Here is an 18,442-nt window from a genome sequence, read left to right as displayed (position 1 = left end):
TTACATACAGTAGTGCTGCCTTCCATACAAGTGATTTCTCTGATTAATCAGTTGTATAATGAAGAGAATAGAAGATTAAGTAACACTATTACCATGACAACCATGCTCGTTAACACTATATCGAAGATTAATGAAAGAAGACATCATAAAGTATATGTAATCAATGATTTGGTCTTTGAAAACTTGAATTTTTTATACTAACCAAATATGATTGTATTTTTTCGTGTTTAAAACCAACACTTGCTGTAGTATAAGCTCTCAGAAAAAACTGATTTGTTGTTGAGGAAACCACTTTCAGCAGCTCAGCCCTTATATGTGGTGAGAGTGATTAGATGAGATTAGATTGGTGATTACAATGAAACTGTGACATTCAGGGATTTGTGACAAAATGGGTAAGGATAGTTGGAAATTTCACTACTTGTAGAAACTCAGTCATAGTATATTATTTAACTGGTTTTCAGTTTCCCTCTAATCCAGCATCATGGTTAACATGATGTTCTGCTTTACTTAGGCTCTTTATGCCTCAACGCCGGCGACAGCTGTGACCAGGGGCATTATGTTTTCGGGTTTTCCGTCTGTCCCATTCTCGTGAATGCGATATCTCAGGAACGCTTTGAGGCAATTTCTTCAAATTATGCACAAACGTTCACTTGGACTCAAGGATGAAGTAGGGCTGGGTAGTAAATCGACATTATAAGGTATATCGATATATTTTCAAACGAGATATAGGATGAGACAATACCATTTATATAAGTATACAGTAACATGGAGGGAGACACCGCGCCGGTCCACATTGCCAAACATAATCATAATTATAGAGTATTTTAGTCACTATCGTTGTTGAAAACAACTGACGGAGAATTCCCAGAGATAGCGGCATCATCCATACATAGACTCTACCGGGACGGCCCGCTCAGGTAGAGAAAATCACTTGATTTCAACATAGGTAAATCTTACATAAGATCGCCTTATTTCACTCTTTTCAAACTAACCAATTTTTGGCCACAGACCTGTCTGTGTTGCATGCGCTCAAGGGGCATCTGTAAATTGCAGCTACAGACTATAACCTGGGTTACACTCTCCCTCTGTAAGCTGCATGAGTCTACATTCACAAACGTCACACACCGTGCCACAAACCAACACAAGTTATATCTCTACCTGTGGGAAATACTGGATAGGCCTATCTTTAATTAGTATAGGCTATTTGTTTTACATTTTTTTTTCATTGACATGTTTTGCAGCTGTGTATTTTCAAACAGGGAAGGAAACCCTGTCTTTGTATTTTATTTTGATTACAGTCTGTTTTTAATAAAAGTGCTTGTGAAATCTCACGTGTGGCTTTGACTTACAACTGAACATTTAGCACACTAAGTAGAAAGTCTCAATACATATACCATATATCGCCATTCATCCTAAAAATACTGAGATATGACTTTAGCCCTAGGATGGACTGATTAGATTATGGTCTTCAGAGGTCAAAGGACTAAGTCACTGTGACCTCACGTCCGTTACATTCTTGTGAAGGCGAAATATCAGGAATGCCCGGAGGGAATTTAATTACATCTAGCACAACAGTTCACTTGGACTCAAGGATGAACCGATTTAGAATTTGATGGTCAATGGCCACTGTGACCACACAAAACCAATTTATGGCCATAACTCAAGAATTCATAATTATGTGACAATTGTGTCATAATAAACTTAATACCGTATATAATATAAAATTCCCTCAGAGTCTTCACTACATATATTATAGGAGTCTGGACAGACATAGCTTTAAAATGCTACTTGAAAGTTGACGGAGGCGTACAACCGAGAGGCAGTTTAATTGATAAAATTATGAGATGCAATTTTTATTCAATGTGTTGCCTTGTTGTTGTCATCTTTCTGTCTTTTGCAATAAAAGTTACCATCTGGCTTCTTTCCAAGAGCAATTAGTCCCCATTTGCTAAATCATGTTTGCAGAATTCATAGTGTTTATCACCATAATGTATATATCCTGTCAGAAATGCTTTTAGGGTACTGTGCATTTACAAAATAAAACAATGAAAAACGAGAGATTAGTATCTCCCTTGTTAGGACTTTTTATGTTAATAAAATCTAGGTATGATTTACAGGCTGATAGACCACAATTAGACTACCCATTTAATCAACCTTTTTTTATGGCTGTAACAACCTGTTGTATGAAACCTTGTAAATTTATTTACATCCCCTGTTGCATTGACAATAGGCTTCATATTACTTTGCCTTGGCCACTGTATTTTCTCTTAGCTTTTATCATAGCAATTTTGTCTGGGCTCTTTTGTGAACTTAAATTTAACGCCAATGTCAAAGTCAAAATGACACAATACTGATATACTTCATTTTGTGTGGAATTTAAGCTGAGATTTCAAGGGAATCATGAACTTGTAGAATTAAAATGTGATTCGGGAAAACAGAATTCCCTTCTGATATTCCTATATCTGACAGTTTTGGGGAATTAATTAAGTTCCTACGTGACGTCTTTTGCATTGATAAGTGTGCAGACTTCTACATGAGAAAACCAGTGGGAGCAAGATATATAAGGAAAATTATTTTTATTATCAGATGGGTCTACAATGCAGGCTCTCAAGGTGGGAACTGTGGCCTTAGTCTTTAAGACTTAAATCATTGACTTCCCCTTCCCAATGCCTTAAATCTCGTAATGTCTTCAGTGAAAACTTTGTATGTAAGAACCCATCCACACCCATCCTACTCCACTTCTACTAATCTATCAATTACATTCTCTGCTTACCATGTTTTTATTGAAACAACCAGACAAAGTTACGCTGGCTGTGTGAGGAGGTGCGAGAGCGCGACACAAGACAACAGCACCTGCGGAAGCAGCATCAGCAAACCAGGGATCAATTGAAGGCCCTCAGGCAGAGCCGGGACTCAGAACAGGCCAATCTCCTGCAGCGCCTGGACCAACAGGAGAAGCTGCTGCACTCCCTCAGCACTGAAAAGAAAGGTACACAAACAGTAATTAATTAGAAAAATACCTTCATGATCAATTCATTCGCACTTAGAAAGGAAGTGAGAATGCAGTGTATGATTTGGGTGTGTGGTGTTTTTTTTCTTTTTTTTTTTTTTTTCTTGTTTATTGTTTTGTTGTTTTCTCTCTCGCCCAAACCACGATACTACCATCATCGAAGTATGCCAGTGAGTAATTTAACCAACGCTGTATAAAATTTGTCACAGAACACTATCATGTGAGACTAATCAGGCTCTGTGTTTTTAATTAGGCAGCTAATACCTAACCAAGAAAGCATTGGACAAATTACATTCGATTATTCCCTGTAAAAAAAACACAGGTTTTAACCATCCACTTTGCACATTATGTCCATAGGAGGGCAAAACAATACATAGAGACATAACTACTTTATTTTTGAGATGTGCCCTCAGGTTGAGAGGTTTGGTAGGCTAACTGTAGCTTACATAGCTTGCGTACAACTTTATCTCAAGGTTCCACAATTTTGCTGTCTACTGACCAAAGGTTTTCCAAACAGGCCTTTTTAGATTGCAGATCACTCTCTTTGTGGCTCCCTCTCTGCCATCATTACCACACGGGGGTTGTTGAATTATTCGCTTGTTTCAGCTTGACCTACATTTCATTTTCAATCAATGAAAATGTTGTTGTCTGTCCGTCATGTTGTGCATTCAGTGCAGCGGTCCAGGCCCACGAGAGAATTTGCGAGGCAGACGGCTGCGGTAGTACCATTTTTTTCACAATCGAATGTTTGTTTGTTTGTTTTTTCTGTGACAGCCAAACAAAAAAACACTGATGCATTGTTTTTTAGACTTTTCAAATGGGTCAGTCTTTATTATTACAAATGTTTGAGAAAGCATCTTAATGTGCTTGAACCTTGAGACTTATGTGGAAAATTGGCTGGTTTTTCTTGTCCAGAGTCCCATTTCTGACTGGATTTCTTCTAATGAGCTGTGAGCCAGAGGAAGAACAACTTGTTTTTACTGCGTCGTCTGAACAGTACAGGGAAATGGGCCTAATTTGTGTTCCATTAATAGAGAAAAAAAAAAAAAAGAGTTAAAAACACACTCTGACCATAGATGGAGTCACAGTTGAAGGGAGATGGGAGATAGAGGACCTTTACGCAGAGGCACTAATATGTTCTCCTTAGTAATTAGACCTAAGAGTAATTTGTGTGTCAACAGCTACAAGATATGGTTATTTGAATTGAAGGTGTGGGAATTAAGATTTTATCACCTGTGTTTTGAATATGGCTTCTCAGTAACGTGGCTGCTCAGTGATTCTGTTGTTGTATTATTGCAGAGCAACACAAAACTTAAAAATCCCTACCACGCATGAATACATGCAGTATGATGAGCAGTAATGACATTGCGCATTTGCAAAAATACACTCAACAACGCAGTTTGGCAAATAAGTTTACCCGTCCCCATCACAACTGATTGCTTTTTTCTCAGTTCTGCCATTATTAATATTATTAAACTGGGAATTTTATTCTCATGGTGTGTGTTTTTCTTATACCTGCTTGTCTGCTTATCTCAGTAGATTAGCTATTAATGCCTGCAGACTGCAGAACCCCAGTATAATTATCTCACAGCAAATTATTAGTGTCAGATTAAGTTTGCAGTCTGTGTGTTTATCTTCAGACATTTGACTTATTGGCCTTTACCTTTCAAACAAGTCTACACTGGATGTGTAGATAACTGTAATTCTAGTATTATAAGGCCTACAACAGGTTTTACAGTAGGTGAGATGCGACTGGGTGAAAGTCAGTGAACAGAAATTTGGCAGCAACATAGGACTACCACTACTACTATCTCTCCTGACTTTAAGGTATATTTTAACAGGCGAGCAAAAAGCAGAGGTTTAAGACACTGGAGGTTTATTCCATAGCCAGAAATGGTGTTTGGCTTTTTCAAGTAGTTCTGTCAAGTGGGTTGGCCAGCTTAGTAAGATTAATTTGTTAACATGCACGCATGCTTGTCGAGGGGGAGATTCAGGCCCTGTTCATACCTGGCATTAAAATGCGTCTTGGTTGGACAGCTCTAAGTATAGGTGTGAATGCACCCAAGATGCATTGAGGACGCATTGAGATCCGATGGCTAAGACCACATTCGGAGTGCTGCATATGGCCACATTCTTTTAGCAGTGTGTTCGCAAATGTGTCCTGGGCCACATTGAAGGACTGTCTACTCAACTGATGTCTGTGTACGCGCATGTTTGTACTCATTCGCAAACAAATAGTCGTACAAATCACATAAGCTGGCTTTGTCCACGACATCTTAAAATTTTGAAAAGCCCATAAAGATATATTACAAGTGTGTCAAACATCTTGGGTGATTTGGTTTGTCTGGAACACACCAAGGAATAGACCCTGTCTGTATTGTTTTGATTTCTTCTTCTTCTTCTTTTAATTTCGGCAGACCAGGCATGGGAAGTGCATTGCTACTGTTAAAAACAACAGCACATTTGGGGTTTTTTTTTTTTTTTTTCAAACGTAATTGATGTACGTATTTATTTCCATATAGAGCGGGGAGGTGAGATCTGATCACAAGTGGTCACTCGAGACACATGTGGAGATGCATTCTAATGCCATGGGTGAACTGACAGACTTAGAGCTGTCCACTTTTGATCGGATCACCAAAGACACACATTAATGCAAGGTATGAACAGTGCCTCAGTTATCCCCAGGTAATTGGATATTGAACTTGGGAACATGTTACGAGACAGAGGGTGAGGCAAACGAAAGAGCAATTCTAGTAATATGTTTGCAGAGTTATTTGTAGGCTGTTAGGTCTTGTGCTTTCAGAGAGGTGAGATCATAATATTACTTTGTACAGGCATGTGTCAGTTGAGAGATTCTCACATTATGATGGAGGTATGTGTGATGTTCAATTCTGGCTGAGTCATGTTTGAAGCCATTATACTGTAGATGGTGCAACAGTTTATTATTATATATATATATATATATATATATATATATATATATATATATATATATATATATATATATATATATATATATATATATATAATTAATACAGTGGAATTCCCAATAAGGCTGTTATTTATATGTTTTTCTGTTTCTGTTGTCGGACAACGGAACAAGTATGAAATAGCGACTGGAAGTCTTAAGACTACAGGTTAGCCAGAAGCCACTTCCAAGCCATTTCCAAGCTGCTGCTCTGCACTGCTAAAATCCTGACTTTATAATGTAGTCTGACAAAACTACCATACACAAAAGTTAAAGACAAGGGCTGTACTGTGATTTCGGCTATATTTACTTGTAAAATGATAACTCAGAGAGAAAGTTAGAAGCACAGGGCAATACTGGCAACTTTCTTCTATGGAAAGTAGCTAGGTCCAGAGAGATGCTAGATTTGTTGCTTAGTGCTTTTGTGAAGAAATGTCGATTAAAGGAGTCTGAAAAGTCTGTTAATGTAGCAACAAAGGTGCTAAGTTGGCAACACTGTCTATAAACACCCCCTTGATTACATATTAGAAACTGTTTGCACCAATTCATTTTGAAATAAAGCGGCCAATGGTGAAACTCCAACACTCGGCCAGCTGACCAGTGGTATAAATTCAACACTAAGTCACGTGATATTCGGCTGACCAATGGTGTAACTTCATCACTCAGTCACTCAGTCAGTCAGTCAGTCAGTCAGTCAGTCAGTCAGTCAGTGACAGACATTTGTGTTTATAGGGCTGGCCCTGTTGATGCAGTCCAGCCAGCAACTGACTAATCCAAATTCAACACCCAAGTTGGCACAATTATTTAGTTATTATTTACTAGAAGAATAATACTTTATGATTGTATTTCAAAAAGAGAAATTAAAATGAAATGATTTTGAACATTTTCTATCTTTTTATTATTCCAATTTTGTTGCTACCATTTCATTGAAACAGTTGGACAAAGTTTACTCTGCTTAATATTGTTGCATTTGCTTAATAAAACTCTATGGCTAAATGAAATTAGAGTTATTCCTCTAAACCTAAATCCTGTTGCAATCAACATTAGACACAAGCAGAGTTTGTCTTTATTCCATCTGTCTGGGTAAAATAAATTAGTTGAACATATTGCGATAAGTAGCATTTATCATAAAACCCAAACACAATTAATTGATAATAAAAGTATAATCTTTTCTGATGTGCTGGGAAGTGTCTGAGTCCTACTTTCCCATAACTAATTGACTAGAAACTGGTCATTGTGGGATATCCTGGTCTCATGTGTGTTTTTATCATCAATTAATCCGCAGATTATTTTTGATAATGGCTTGGACTGTAATATATACTATATAATATAAGCGTGACTGATTGGTCACCTAATTGTATAGCTTCTACAGTTGTTACATATTAAACATACTATACATTTAAATATTAAAAGTATACATGACACCTGCCGTAGATGGAGCACGTTGTCACAAAATAAACTAATGATCAAAATGTATCTTGCTTAATATAGCCAGTACTGATCACTTAACATACTGTATGCATTGTTTTACACACATATCATTACTTTTAGATTGGGCTGAGAAGTCTGTAGTGCTATCCTGACTCAGTTCATAAACAGCAACCTCTTTTCTTACACAGTTTTCTCATTTCAGAGCTCTTGGAGAGGAGTCGCAGGAAGGAGGAAGAAATGAGGAGTCTTCAAGTAAGTATCATATGACTTTACTAATCCATATCTGTTTGTGTGCATCTGTTACACCACACTCTAGATAGTAAATTTTTATTATGTGGCTGGCCTAATTTCAACTGTATGTTGCCAAAGACACAGCTGGTACTTTTTTTGTTTTGACACCATTTTGGCTTCAAATTCTTTTCCTTTTTGCATATCTGTGGGGTTGGTTTTGAGTGACTGCTGAGCTTCAGTCGTCTGAGTCCTGTCATGCAGTGCTACAAACATTAGTACACAGCTGTGGGCCTGAAAGACTCCTTGCAGCCTTGCTTGAACAAGTAGCTAATTACTGCAGACACAAGACCTCGGAGTTTAAAAGTCACCAGAGGCCTTGTCTCTGTCTTTCAGTACTACAGCATCTACACTTGGCAGGCCACCAACTCACCTAGTCTAGAGTGGATTGGCCTCCAGCACCTCCCTAGCCCTGTATTCAACATTAAACAGTGAAACACACACACATGCCGACACACACTAAAATGTCTGCAAAGCAATTGTTGTTTCCGAACGTGTGTCAGTGCCTGTGTGAGCGTGCATGTATGTGTGTTGAATAGCGGGGTCCCATCTTTGGCTGCATGATGGCACCTGCCAGAGTTCATGTGCAATTAATCAGCCCTCTCAGACCCAGCCGAGCTTTTAATTATGAAGGATGAGGAGAGAGAGAGATGTAGAGAGGGAAGACAGATAGAGTGAGGGATGTAGACAAGTAATAAAAAAAACACGTTGGAGGTGGGCTGAGGAAAAAAGTACCCTTGTTACAAACCATCAACACTTTACAGGCAGAAGGGGAGATGCAGCCAGTTGGGGGGAAGAGCAGGTGTGTGTTTGAGTGGAAGATAAGAGGCATAGCATCACTTATGCATCGTTAGACAGGGAACATCAGTCAGGAGCTGGATGAGCAGCGAGAGTGGATGTCTTTGTGTGTGCATTTGTGTCAGTGTGAGTGATAAGAAGCCTGTTGTGTGTTACAGACTCTCCCTAGCCCCTGCATTTCCTTCCCTGTTTACCCATTTGTTGGAACACTCTATTCCTCTCCTCTGTCACTTGGCTTCCACACACACACATACTGGGTTTCTCTCTGCTAATCTACCATTTTGAGCAGTTACGTGGACTCACTGTCTTGCACACACGTCTTGCAACATTTTCTGGCTCATTATTTTAGTTTAAACCTTACATTAGCATTGGTTCTTACTTTATTTTTATATGCATATACAGTAATATTCCTGTGTTTGTGTGTATTTACAGGACCGTGTTTTGGATTTAGAGACGGTAAGACTTGAGTGCTTTATTCAAAGTAATGAATATAGTTAAAAAAAAATTGTATGTTGTATATTCTGGTTTCGAAAACTGGGAGTTAAAAGGGCCCTGAAATTGTTAAATTCAAAGTCACGTTGAATTTCAGCATGATTCGATGCAGCCATGTAGGCAAGTTTCACCTAAGGCTATGTTTGTTTAGCAGCAAACACAGGGTTGGAAATTATTGCTTTAGTCAAGACTCAGAACTCTGCTAATCATCATAAGTCTTGCTGACAGAGTTAAAAAAGGAGCTGTACTGAAAATACAGTGTTGATCTCACCATTCACATTGCATCCACCTCTAACATCCTTAATCAGCCATCTGATGTCAGCCTGAAATTACTTATAACTGCTGAAAGGTTGTATTGACCCAAGTGCTTTTTACTCTCAAGCTGTCTAACACATTCTGTCCATCCATCACAATTATACGGCATGCTTGACCACTTCAACCTTTAATTAGCCATTTTGAGAAAGAAGAGGAAATACATCAGACCACCATCAAGTCAAATCATTTCTGCTTACAACAGGATGCATCGACCCATTCTCCACTCAACCCAGGTGGTAGGGATCATCCAGCAAGTCTTGCTTGTATGTCATTGTGCCATTCACTTCAGAAGCAATCAGCATGATACCTTGCAACAACCATTTCTTTTGATGCTTAAAGGCTCCACATGAATAGGAATGGGAAAGCTATTGAAATATACAGTGGAGGGATGAATAGAATGGAGTACGGTTAGAGTAGTTATTTAATCAAAGATTGTGCTTAGTGTGGTGTATTAAAGTTCTCAATCAGCTTTTGATTTGACCAGGCGGTATGACATCATGTCTGTTACTATGTAGGCTTGAGCACCACTTTCATACCACAGCAGCTGTGGATGTTATAGAATCCATAGAAAATGTTTGAATCAGAAATTTATAGAGTGGATTCCCAGCAATACCCCAAGTTTTCTGTCTTTCACACTGTCACTGTCCAAGAAAGGTAAAAATGGGGGCGGGGGGTGGGAATCAAAAAATATATCTTCTGTGTATCAAATATTCATTCCCTGATGGCTTGATAGTGGCTGTAAAGTTTGTATCTTGCGCATGATGAGGATTGCAGCTGTAATTAGCTTTGATTTAAACCATTACAATGAAATCCAATGGTGACCCAGAGTCACGACCAAAAGACAAATGTGTCGACATTCATAGAAAACCTCCTCAGCACCCCTGCAGCTTAATCCATTTTTTCACCATTAATCTGTATCCTCTGTATATTCCAATTGATCTACAGTTCATCAGTAAATCGCTAAATATGCTACTTCTGATGAAGCTTCAGGGCTAGGCAGAGGCGATAGCGTGACATGTACGTGTTGTTTTAAAGGTGCCCTGTGAAGTTTTCTTATACACAAACTTATATTAGGTTTGTTTATATGATAGATTTATTTACCTATAAACAAACTCTCACCAATTTGGATTGTGTGTATGCTTGAGGTCTAACATACATGTCAAATGCACTTCTTTTCTTATGAAACATTTACAAAGGGTTTTTTTTTTTTTTTTTTTTTTTTAAATATTTTGAATCCTGCATTGTTTACATCCATGTTTGCTAGCTTGCAGTCGTCTTCTATACTACCTTTGTTAGCACATTGCTATGTTATGTTGATCACCTGAATAGTGTTAAACCAGCGGTGGGAATGCTAATCGCGCCCACATGGTCTCAAACAGAAAAACATTACTTCTATTTTTACCTTCAAATATATTGAAACAGAATTTTTTAACTTTAATATAGTAAAAAAATATAAAAAATATAGGTTTAATATGAATTCTAAATATACAGAGAGGTGACAAATTAAAGGAAAAATCTGAATGAGCAGAGAAACTAAACAAATGCAGATGCTTCCACACAGGTGCACTGTATGGTACAATTAAGCAATTAACATCCAATCATGCTCTGTGGCATGTATAAAAATGCTGAGCAGGCCCAGTTGATTCTGCATCAAGATTGCAAGAGGAAAAGGTCTAAGTGACTTTGTAAGAGGGTTGATTTTTGGGGGCACGGATGACAGGAGCTTAAGTCACAAAGTTGCTCAACTGGCTAGTGTTTCAGTAGTAAGAGTGACTAAATTGACATCTGCATTTACAGTGCATTCAGTAAGTACTCAGATTCCTTCACTTTTTTTTTTTTTACATTTTGTTATGTTGGAGCCTTATGCAAAAACTGATTAAATTCATTTTTTCCCTCATCAGTCTACACTCAATACCCCATAATGACAAAGCGAAAACAGAATTTTAGAAATCTTTGAAAATGTATTAAAAAGGAAAAACTGAAATATTACATTGACATAAGTATTCAGATTTTTTACTCAGTCCTTAGTTGAAGCACCTTTGGCAGCAATTACAGCTTCGATTCTTCTTGGGTATGATGAGACAAGCTTTGCACACCTGGATTTAGGAATTTTCTGCCATTTTTCTCTGCATCCCCTTTCAAGCTCTGTCAGGTTGGATGGGGACCATCAGTGGATGCATTTTCAAGTCTCTCCAGAGATGTTAGATTGGGTTCAAGTCAGGGCGCTGGCTGGGCCACTCAAGGGCATTCACAGAGTTGTCCCTAAGCCACTCCTGCGTTGTGTTGGCTGTACACTTAGGGTAAATGTCCTGTTGGAAGATGAACCTTGGCCCAGTCTGAGTTCCTGAACACTCTGGACCAGGTTTTCATCAAGATATCTCTGTACTTTGCTCTGTTCAGCTTTCCCTCAGCCCAGACCAGTTTCCCTGTCCCTGCCATTGAAAAACACCCCCACAGCATGATGCTGCCACCGCCATGCTTCCCCTTTGGGATGGTATTGGGCAAGTGATGAGCGGTGCCTGGTTTTTCTCCAGGCACCGGCAAAACAATTCAATCTTGGTTTTATAATACCAGAAAATCTTTTTTCTCACAGTCTGAGAGTCTTTCAGGTGCTTTTTTGTAAACTCCAAGTTAAATTCCATGTCTCTTTCAATGAGGAGAGGCTTCCGCCTGGCCACTCTGCCATGAGGCCCAGATCGGTGGAGTGCTGCAATGATGGCTGTCCTTCTGGAAGTTTTTCCGATCTCTACCAAGGATCTCTGGAGCTCAGCCAGAGTGACTATTGGGTTCCTGCTCTAGGAACACTCCTGGTTGTTCCAACTTCATCCTTTTAAGAATTATTGAGGCCACTGTGCCTTTAGGAACCTTCAGTGCGGCAGAAATTTTTTTTGTAGCCTTCCCTAGATCTGTGCCTTAACACAATCCTGTCTCTGAGCTCTGCTGGCAGTTCCTTTGACCTCATGGCTTGGTTTTTGCTCTGATATGCTTTGTCAGTTGTGAGATCTTATATAGAAAGGTGTGTGCCTTTCCAAATCATGTTCAATCAATTGAATTTACAATAGGTGGTCTTTAATCAAGGTGTAAAAACAGCTCAAAGATGATCAAGAGAAATGGGAGGCACCTGAGCTAAATTTCAAGTGTCATGGCAAAGGGTCCGCATACTTACATCAATGTCATATTTGATTTTTCCTTTTAAAAAAATTTGCAATCTTTTCTAAATTCTGTTTTCTCTTTGTCATTATGGGATATTGAGTGTAGATTGATGAGGGAATCCATTTAAACAATTTTACTGAAGGGATCTCAATATTTGGTAAATAGGGTCAGAAATTGTGGTCAACAATTCAAATTTGATGACTGTGATGCCCTTGTATCAGTGTGATATGTTAGGGAAAACAGAAGAGCACCTATTCCTCAGGTAACTGAGAATGTCAATGCAGGTTGTGATCAGACTGACAGCAAGAACAGTCTTTCGACAAGATGAGTCAACCTTCACAATATTCTCCACAAGTGGATAAGTACAAGTGTTGTGTACACCAGGAGAACGGTACAGGCAATCATTGAGGGGAAATGGTGGCTCTGTTATGCTGTAGGGGCTTTTGGTGGCATGGTTTGGGTCCACCTGTCCCATTAGAGGGAAGGGTCACTGCAAATCAATACAAAGTTGATCTGAGTGATCACCTTTATCCTATAATGAAACATTTCTATCCTGATGGGAGTGGTATCTTTCTCTTATGGTTTTGAACACCAATGGGAGGTTTTCGATTGAAATATTAGACAGCACTCTCCACCACTTTCATGAAAACGAATGAGGGAATATCTTATGGAAGAATGGGGTTCCATCCCTCAATTAGGGTTCGAGAGACTTGTAGAATCAATACCAGGACGCATTGACGCTGTTCGGGCGGCACGTGGTAGCCCAACACCTTACTAAGACGTTTTATGTTGGTTTCTCCTTCAACTTTTCACCTGTCTGTAGGTTTGTGGTGGATAAGTGTGAACAGTTTTCATCCAGTTTATTGCAAGGAACATAACATATTTTATCTGCAGTCTAATATTTCACATTCTTTTGTTTCATGTGGGAGGACATAAATAATACATAACAGTGATAACAGTATCAGCTGTGTAGCCTTGTTATTTGGGCAATACATACCATTATCTGAGCAAATACAAAGGCATCAGTTGACTCTATAGAGCTGTTAAAGCCCACAGAAAGCTGATCCAGCTGTGCAGCCGTCATCATTATCTCAGGTGGCCTTTGACTAGGAATGACATCTCATTTCACTAAATGTGTTGTTTCATTGATTATTCCTTCCTTGCTTCTCTGATCTTTCTTTCATCTCTCTTCTTTCATCTTTTCATTGGTTTTAAGTGAGAAAGGTTTAGGAAGGAGGAAAAGATGTGATGCAAAGAGGGAGACAATTAAGGGAATTGGGATGATGCCCATATATTTACCTATGTATAATTCTCCATCTACTGTTCTTGTGTTGTAAGTTTATGGCCTTCTGCTTGTCACCTACATGTTAATTTAGGATGTTGTGTAATTTATTTCTTTGTTTTTAAAGTGATAGAGGACATTTTTAATGAAAATCATAACACTGAAACAGTATCTGTGGCCTGTGAGCTACAGTTTCCTGCCCATGCTTCTTGGATTTTTTTATTCTTTTCACTTAAAGAATAACTTCCAGATATATTATTTTGATATTTTTTATGATTTTAGCACAATCACACATTTTGTATTGATTTCTCAGATAAATCTCATTACAGTTAGTCATGTTTGTAGTTGCTCTTGCAGATTTAAATGGCTGGAGTGAAATGACTAAATATGAATATCAGACAAACCAATACCTAACCGATTTTGTATGTGTGTTGTTTCTAGAACACAAGAGTAGCCCTGGACCACTTGGAGTCAATTCCTGAAAAACAGTGTCTGATGGAGAACTTCAAGGATTTGGAGGTGGGTTCACTGGAAGCCCAGCTGGATTTTTTATGTTTGTTTTATATGTTTTTGAATAAACATTTTCTTTCCATCATTTTTTCCCCTCTCAAATTACCAACCTCAGGTACAGTAAAACATGAAAACAGGAAAACATTAGGACACATCTAATAAACACAATGCAGAAAACCACAGAAGTATCGTCTTTTAATGGTATAGGCCAGTGTTACAGTCATACATTATCACATTTATCCAATTAATCATTGTGCATTAATTTCAGTGGAACTCTTCCACTATAATGCAAGGCTTTTAGATGCGCAGGCTTAGTCCTTTTGCTTGTTTAAGGACTGTTGTGTCTTGTGTCTGGTTGGGTATGATGACACAGTCTCCATTTTGTGCCTTCAGGAATCACAGAGGCAGAGGGAGATGGTAGAGCAGCGTTACACCAAATACAAAGAGGTCGTCTGGGACCTACAGCACCAGCTGGATGAGTCCAAACGCAAAATCCAAGAGTACAGAGTATGACACACACACACACACACACACACACACACACACACACACACACACACACACACACACACACACACACACACACAGACAGTTGCAAGACTACTTAGAAAAATGAGCATTATAATGCCTTACAAGAACCTGCACTCCCAAACAACAACCCACACTTTTTCTATTTCAGTCACTAATTGCAGTGCTTTGTTCAAACAGCAGCCATTTGGACAAGGATAGCCTGACTTTGAGAGTCCTTTATGAGTCTAGCTTGCCCACACTGGTGCCAACGTGTGCACTGCATCTAATTTGCAACTTTTATGAATAAATGAATAATTTCACATGCTGATAATGCATCATGGATAGACAGAGTGGGACAAGCTTGAGCAATGGCAAAAATATAGACTCAAACAAAAGATGATTTTTACCATTCACCTTTAATTGCTACAGTCATCTTCTGTGCTACAGAGCAGTCAAGGGAGCCATCAAGAGATCATTGCTGACAGCTGATTGCCATTAGCAGTATGGAGCCTCCCCCAAATAGCCATACAGACACTTTTTAAATGGTTTTAATCTGACAGATTACCCCGTTGATTTTCCAAATGACTCCTTTGTTGACTGATAAGTGGTGATTGCATTAGTTTAATAGCAGCTGCCCACCTGGGGTTTGTTTAAGGAAAAGGAGTCTTTACGAGACTTCCATCCTGATCAGAGTCAGCAATGCTATTAACAGCAGGCCCATAAGCCATATATAATAGTGGTTCTCTGCTTGAAACACCAGTTTCTAAAGATCTATTCAAACAGGATTATTTTTTGGGTAATGCTTGTGCTGGACATTATAGGACATCTGTAATGTTAATGATCTATACGCACAGGATAAAAGAAATCTGTCATACAATATTTGTCAAAATTCAAGAGACAACAGTGACTTGGCAGGCCTTGCAGCAGAATTGCAAAATATTTAGAGATATCTGTTCAGGCTGGGACACTTTTGGCTGCATGTTTACAAGCAAATAAATGTCTCTAAAGGAAGCTTTTATCAAACACGGGTGCATACAGTTCACAAATCATTTATTTCCTGAACAGAATTCATTATTATTTTGTAGAACACTAGGGATGTCCAAACAAGCATTTTGGTGACAAACAGATTTAGCCCACTACTCTGATTTTATTCGGCACTAAATTTGATTTTGTGTAGTCTGTGTGTTCTATAAAGTGCAATACTGTAAAACATATTGTACTCACATACAGAACTGTTAACACTTATGGATGTGGTGCACTAAGGAAATTCTACATTGTGAGATTAAGCCATGCAAGGGACGTCATTGTCTGTCACCAACTCACCAGTTATAGGATGGATTTTTAGTAGGTTTTGGTACAAACATTTGTTCCATCTGTCATGGAACAAATTGTTCATTGTTTATTCAGTTTGTCGAGTCTTTCCTTCATCACATCATGAGCTGAATGTCATCAGGCAACTACTAGCATGTACGCCAGCGCCATCATTAGGCTAGTAAAGACCTAAAAATAATTAAGTTTGCTCTCCCTTTTTCACATATTCAACTTTTTTTTTCACTTTTTTAGCTGGTGTGTAACGTGCATTACAGCCTCACAGTTCTGCTAGCATGACTCTAGACTTGTAATCTTGTCAGTGTGTCCACTTGTCTTCCAGGACGATAAGCTGGACACCATGCCCAGGAGCCTGAGACTGGCTGCTCTTTCTTGCTCCATCAAAGGCCCCAGCACATTCCTTAGCAGCTCGCTGAGGTCTGACACACTAGGTTAGTATTTATATACTGAAGCTGCAAAATCTGTGTTCTAACAGCTTGTCTATTGATAGTCTGATGGTAGTCGTGTTTTTCTTCATCTCTGCATTGATAGATCATTTGAAAGTGTATACCTGTAATTTTAAATGTTTTGTACTATGGCATCACAAGTCTGTGCAATGATGTCTAAAATGGAAAGCTAGGTCATTTTGCAAGATACATTAATATTATGAATTTATTATTATTTTCACAATAACCTTTTTTTCATGTCTTCCATCTTACTGTATCAGTTTCTTGATCATTTTCAATCAAAGTGGGTATTTTAGGGACATTTCTAGCTGGGTATGTGTTTCATGTTGCTGGACCCCAAACTTTATATTCAATGTGAAGCTAAAGTTCTGAAATATTGTACATAATAATACGTGATGAATGTCACCATGGCACCCAGAACTAAACTTCCATCAATCTTCTGGAAGTGTGTCTGTCTGTATCACTGCCAGTGACTCACAGCCAAAATCACTTGTAGCTTTTTCCTAAGATGCTTACAGATATCTGGCACAGTGTGAGGGGAGCGTACTCACTGTGGCTTTGTGTCTGTTTTACCTCCAAGAATGATGGTGTCCAAAACACAGTTATGGCTGTTTAACACCAGAGTTAATACAAAATACAATTATCGCACATATTCATGACTACTTTGGCAGTAACAGGTAGTGCTAATCATTTAGGTACTACTTGTTATTAGGAACAGATTCATATAACAATATAAAGAAATATTTTACTTCCATATTTTGTGTTGTGACTGGATGATAAACAGATTGGGAAAGTGTTTTTCTTTTCTTTTCGCCTTCCTTTCACCCTCCCTCCTTCTCTCTGCTACAGCTCCTCGCAAACACCTGACCAGTTCAGACTTGGATGACTCCGCAGACAACGGGGCCAAAACCCTCACAGATTAGCTCACCCTCAAGTGAACCTTTATCTGTATCTCTACAAACCAAAATATAGTGTTTACAGCTGATTCTACCTGCCTGGTGTTCATCTAGAACAAAGAACAACTTGACTATACTAGGAGGCCCTTCACCAACACTACTCCTCCTCAACTACCTCACCCAGGTAATCACTGAAGGTGCTCGAGAGCAGAAGGGTAAGACAGAGTTCACAGCAAAGTTTGAGAAATACCTTGATGGAGGAGATATGTTTGTACACTGTGAAGGATATACTGTTTCAATGTTATTTATAAGAACCTTAATAAAATGTATTTAATAGATTTGAAAAAGGTTTAAACCAAAAATAGTTTCACTGTTACATTTTTCCAACATTTTAACTACCCAACAGCTGTTTTAAATATTGTTTCCCATATGAACAATCTGAATATGTGCTCTTATTATCATGCCAATGTGCTTGTGCTGAATCCTTTAAGTATACAGTAACTCTACACAAACAGAACTATGGTGCTTTTTTTTTTTTTTTTTTTTTTTCCTAACACATACTGGGCTGTCTTGATCATGAATATGTGACAAATCTGATGTTTTTCTATGTTATACCACCTCTTTTAATGTATTGAGCAATTTTCTTTATGGCTTTCTTTTTTTTTGGTTTCATGCAGTATATATTTTTAAAAAGAGACAAAGTACAAATGGATGTCTATTTTTATGATATGCAAAAGAAATATATACACTATGAATAAATCCCCATGCAGCTAAATGTCTGGTTTTATAAGCACTTTTGATGTCCCCTTCATTTCAGAGTGAAGCAGCCGAGAGACTCGAGCTACTCCCACTGGTATATCTTTAGCATTTTATTAAAACACTTCATCGGAGACAACAATCTTAAGCCACACAAGAGAGAAATGTCCAATTCTAATTTAATACTCAACTTCAAAGGGGTAAACACAGTACCTGCTGTTTAAACATTTCTTAAAGTTGTACATAATCTTGTTTGAG

General features: G+C 38.4%; 1 protein-coding gene across 11 annotated transcripts in view; it reads left to right on the top strand.

Annotated features, from left to right (window-relative positions):
- The window catches only part of LOC120789293 (centrosomal protein of 128 kDa-like), a 46,301-nt gene extending 28,108 nt beyond the window's left edge, over positions 1 to 18,193 (top strand). For 9 of the 11 annotated variants that reach the window (XM_040125917.1, XM_040125927.1, XM_040125920.1 and 6 more), the window contains 7 exons: positions 2,797 to 2,989; positions 7,612 to 7,661; positions 8,928 to 8,951; positions 14,179 to 14,256; positions 14,641 to 14,754; positions 16,409 to 16,517; positions 17,382 to 18,193. In XM_040125917.1, coding sequence (XP_039981851.1) covers positions 2,797 to 2,989; positions 7,612 to 7,661; positions 8,928 to 8,951; positions 14,179 to 14,256; positions 14,641 to 14,754; positions 16,409 to 16,517; positions 17,382 to 17,455 — 642 coding nt within the window. In that variant the 3' untranslated portion in view covers positions 17,456 to 18,193. Of the gene's footprint in view, positions 1 to 2,796; positions 2,990 to 5,532; positions 5,652 to 7,611; positions 7,662 to 8,927; positions 8,952 to 14,178; positions 14,257 to 14,640; positions 14,755 to 16,408; positions 16,518 to 17,381 lie in introns of those variants that run through there. The other 2 variants (XM_040125923.1, XM_040125926.1) reach the window with 2 other exon arrangements.
- Positions 18,194 to 18,442: the final 249 nt, after the last annotated feature.

Source organism: Xiphias gladius, chromosome 4 (genome assembly GCF_016859285.1).
Source record: "Xiphias gladius isolate SHS-SW01 ecotype Sanya breed wild chromosome 4, ASM1685928v1, whole genome shotgun sequence".
NCBI classification, from domain to species: Eukaryota; Metazoa; Chordata; class Actinopteri; order Istiophoriformes; family Xiphiidae; genus Xiphias; species Xiphias gladius.
The sequence above is the reverse complement of the archived record's forward strand: the minus strand, read 5'-3'. Positions and strand labels throughout refer to the sequence as shown.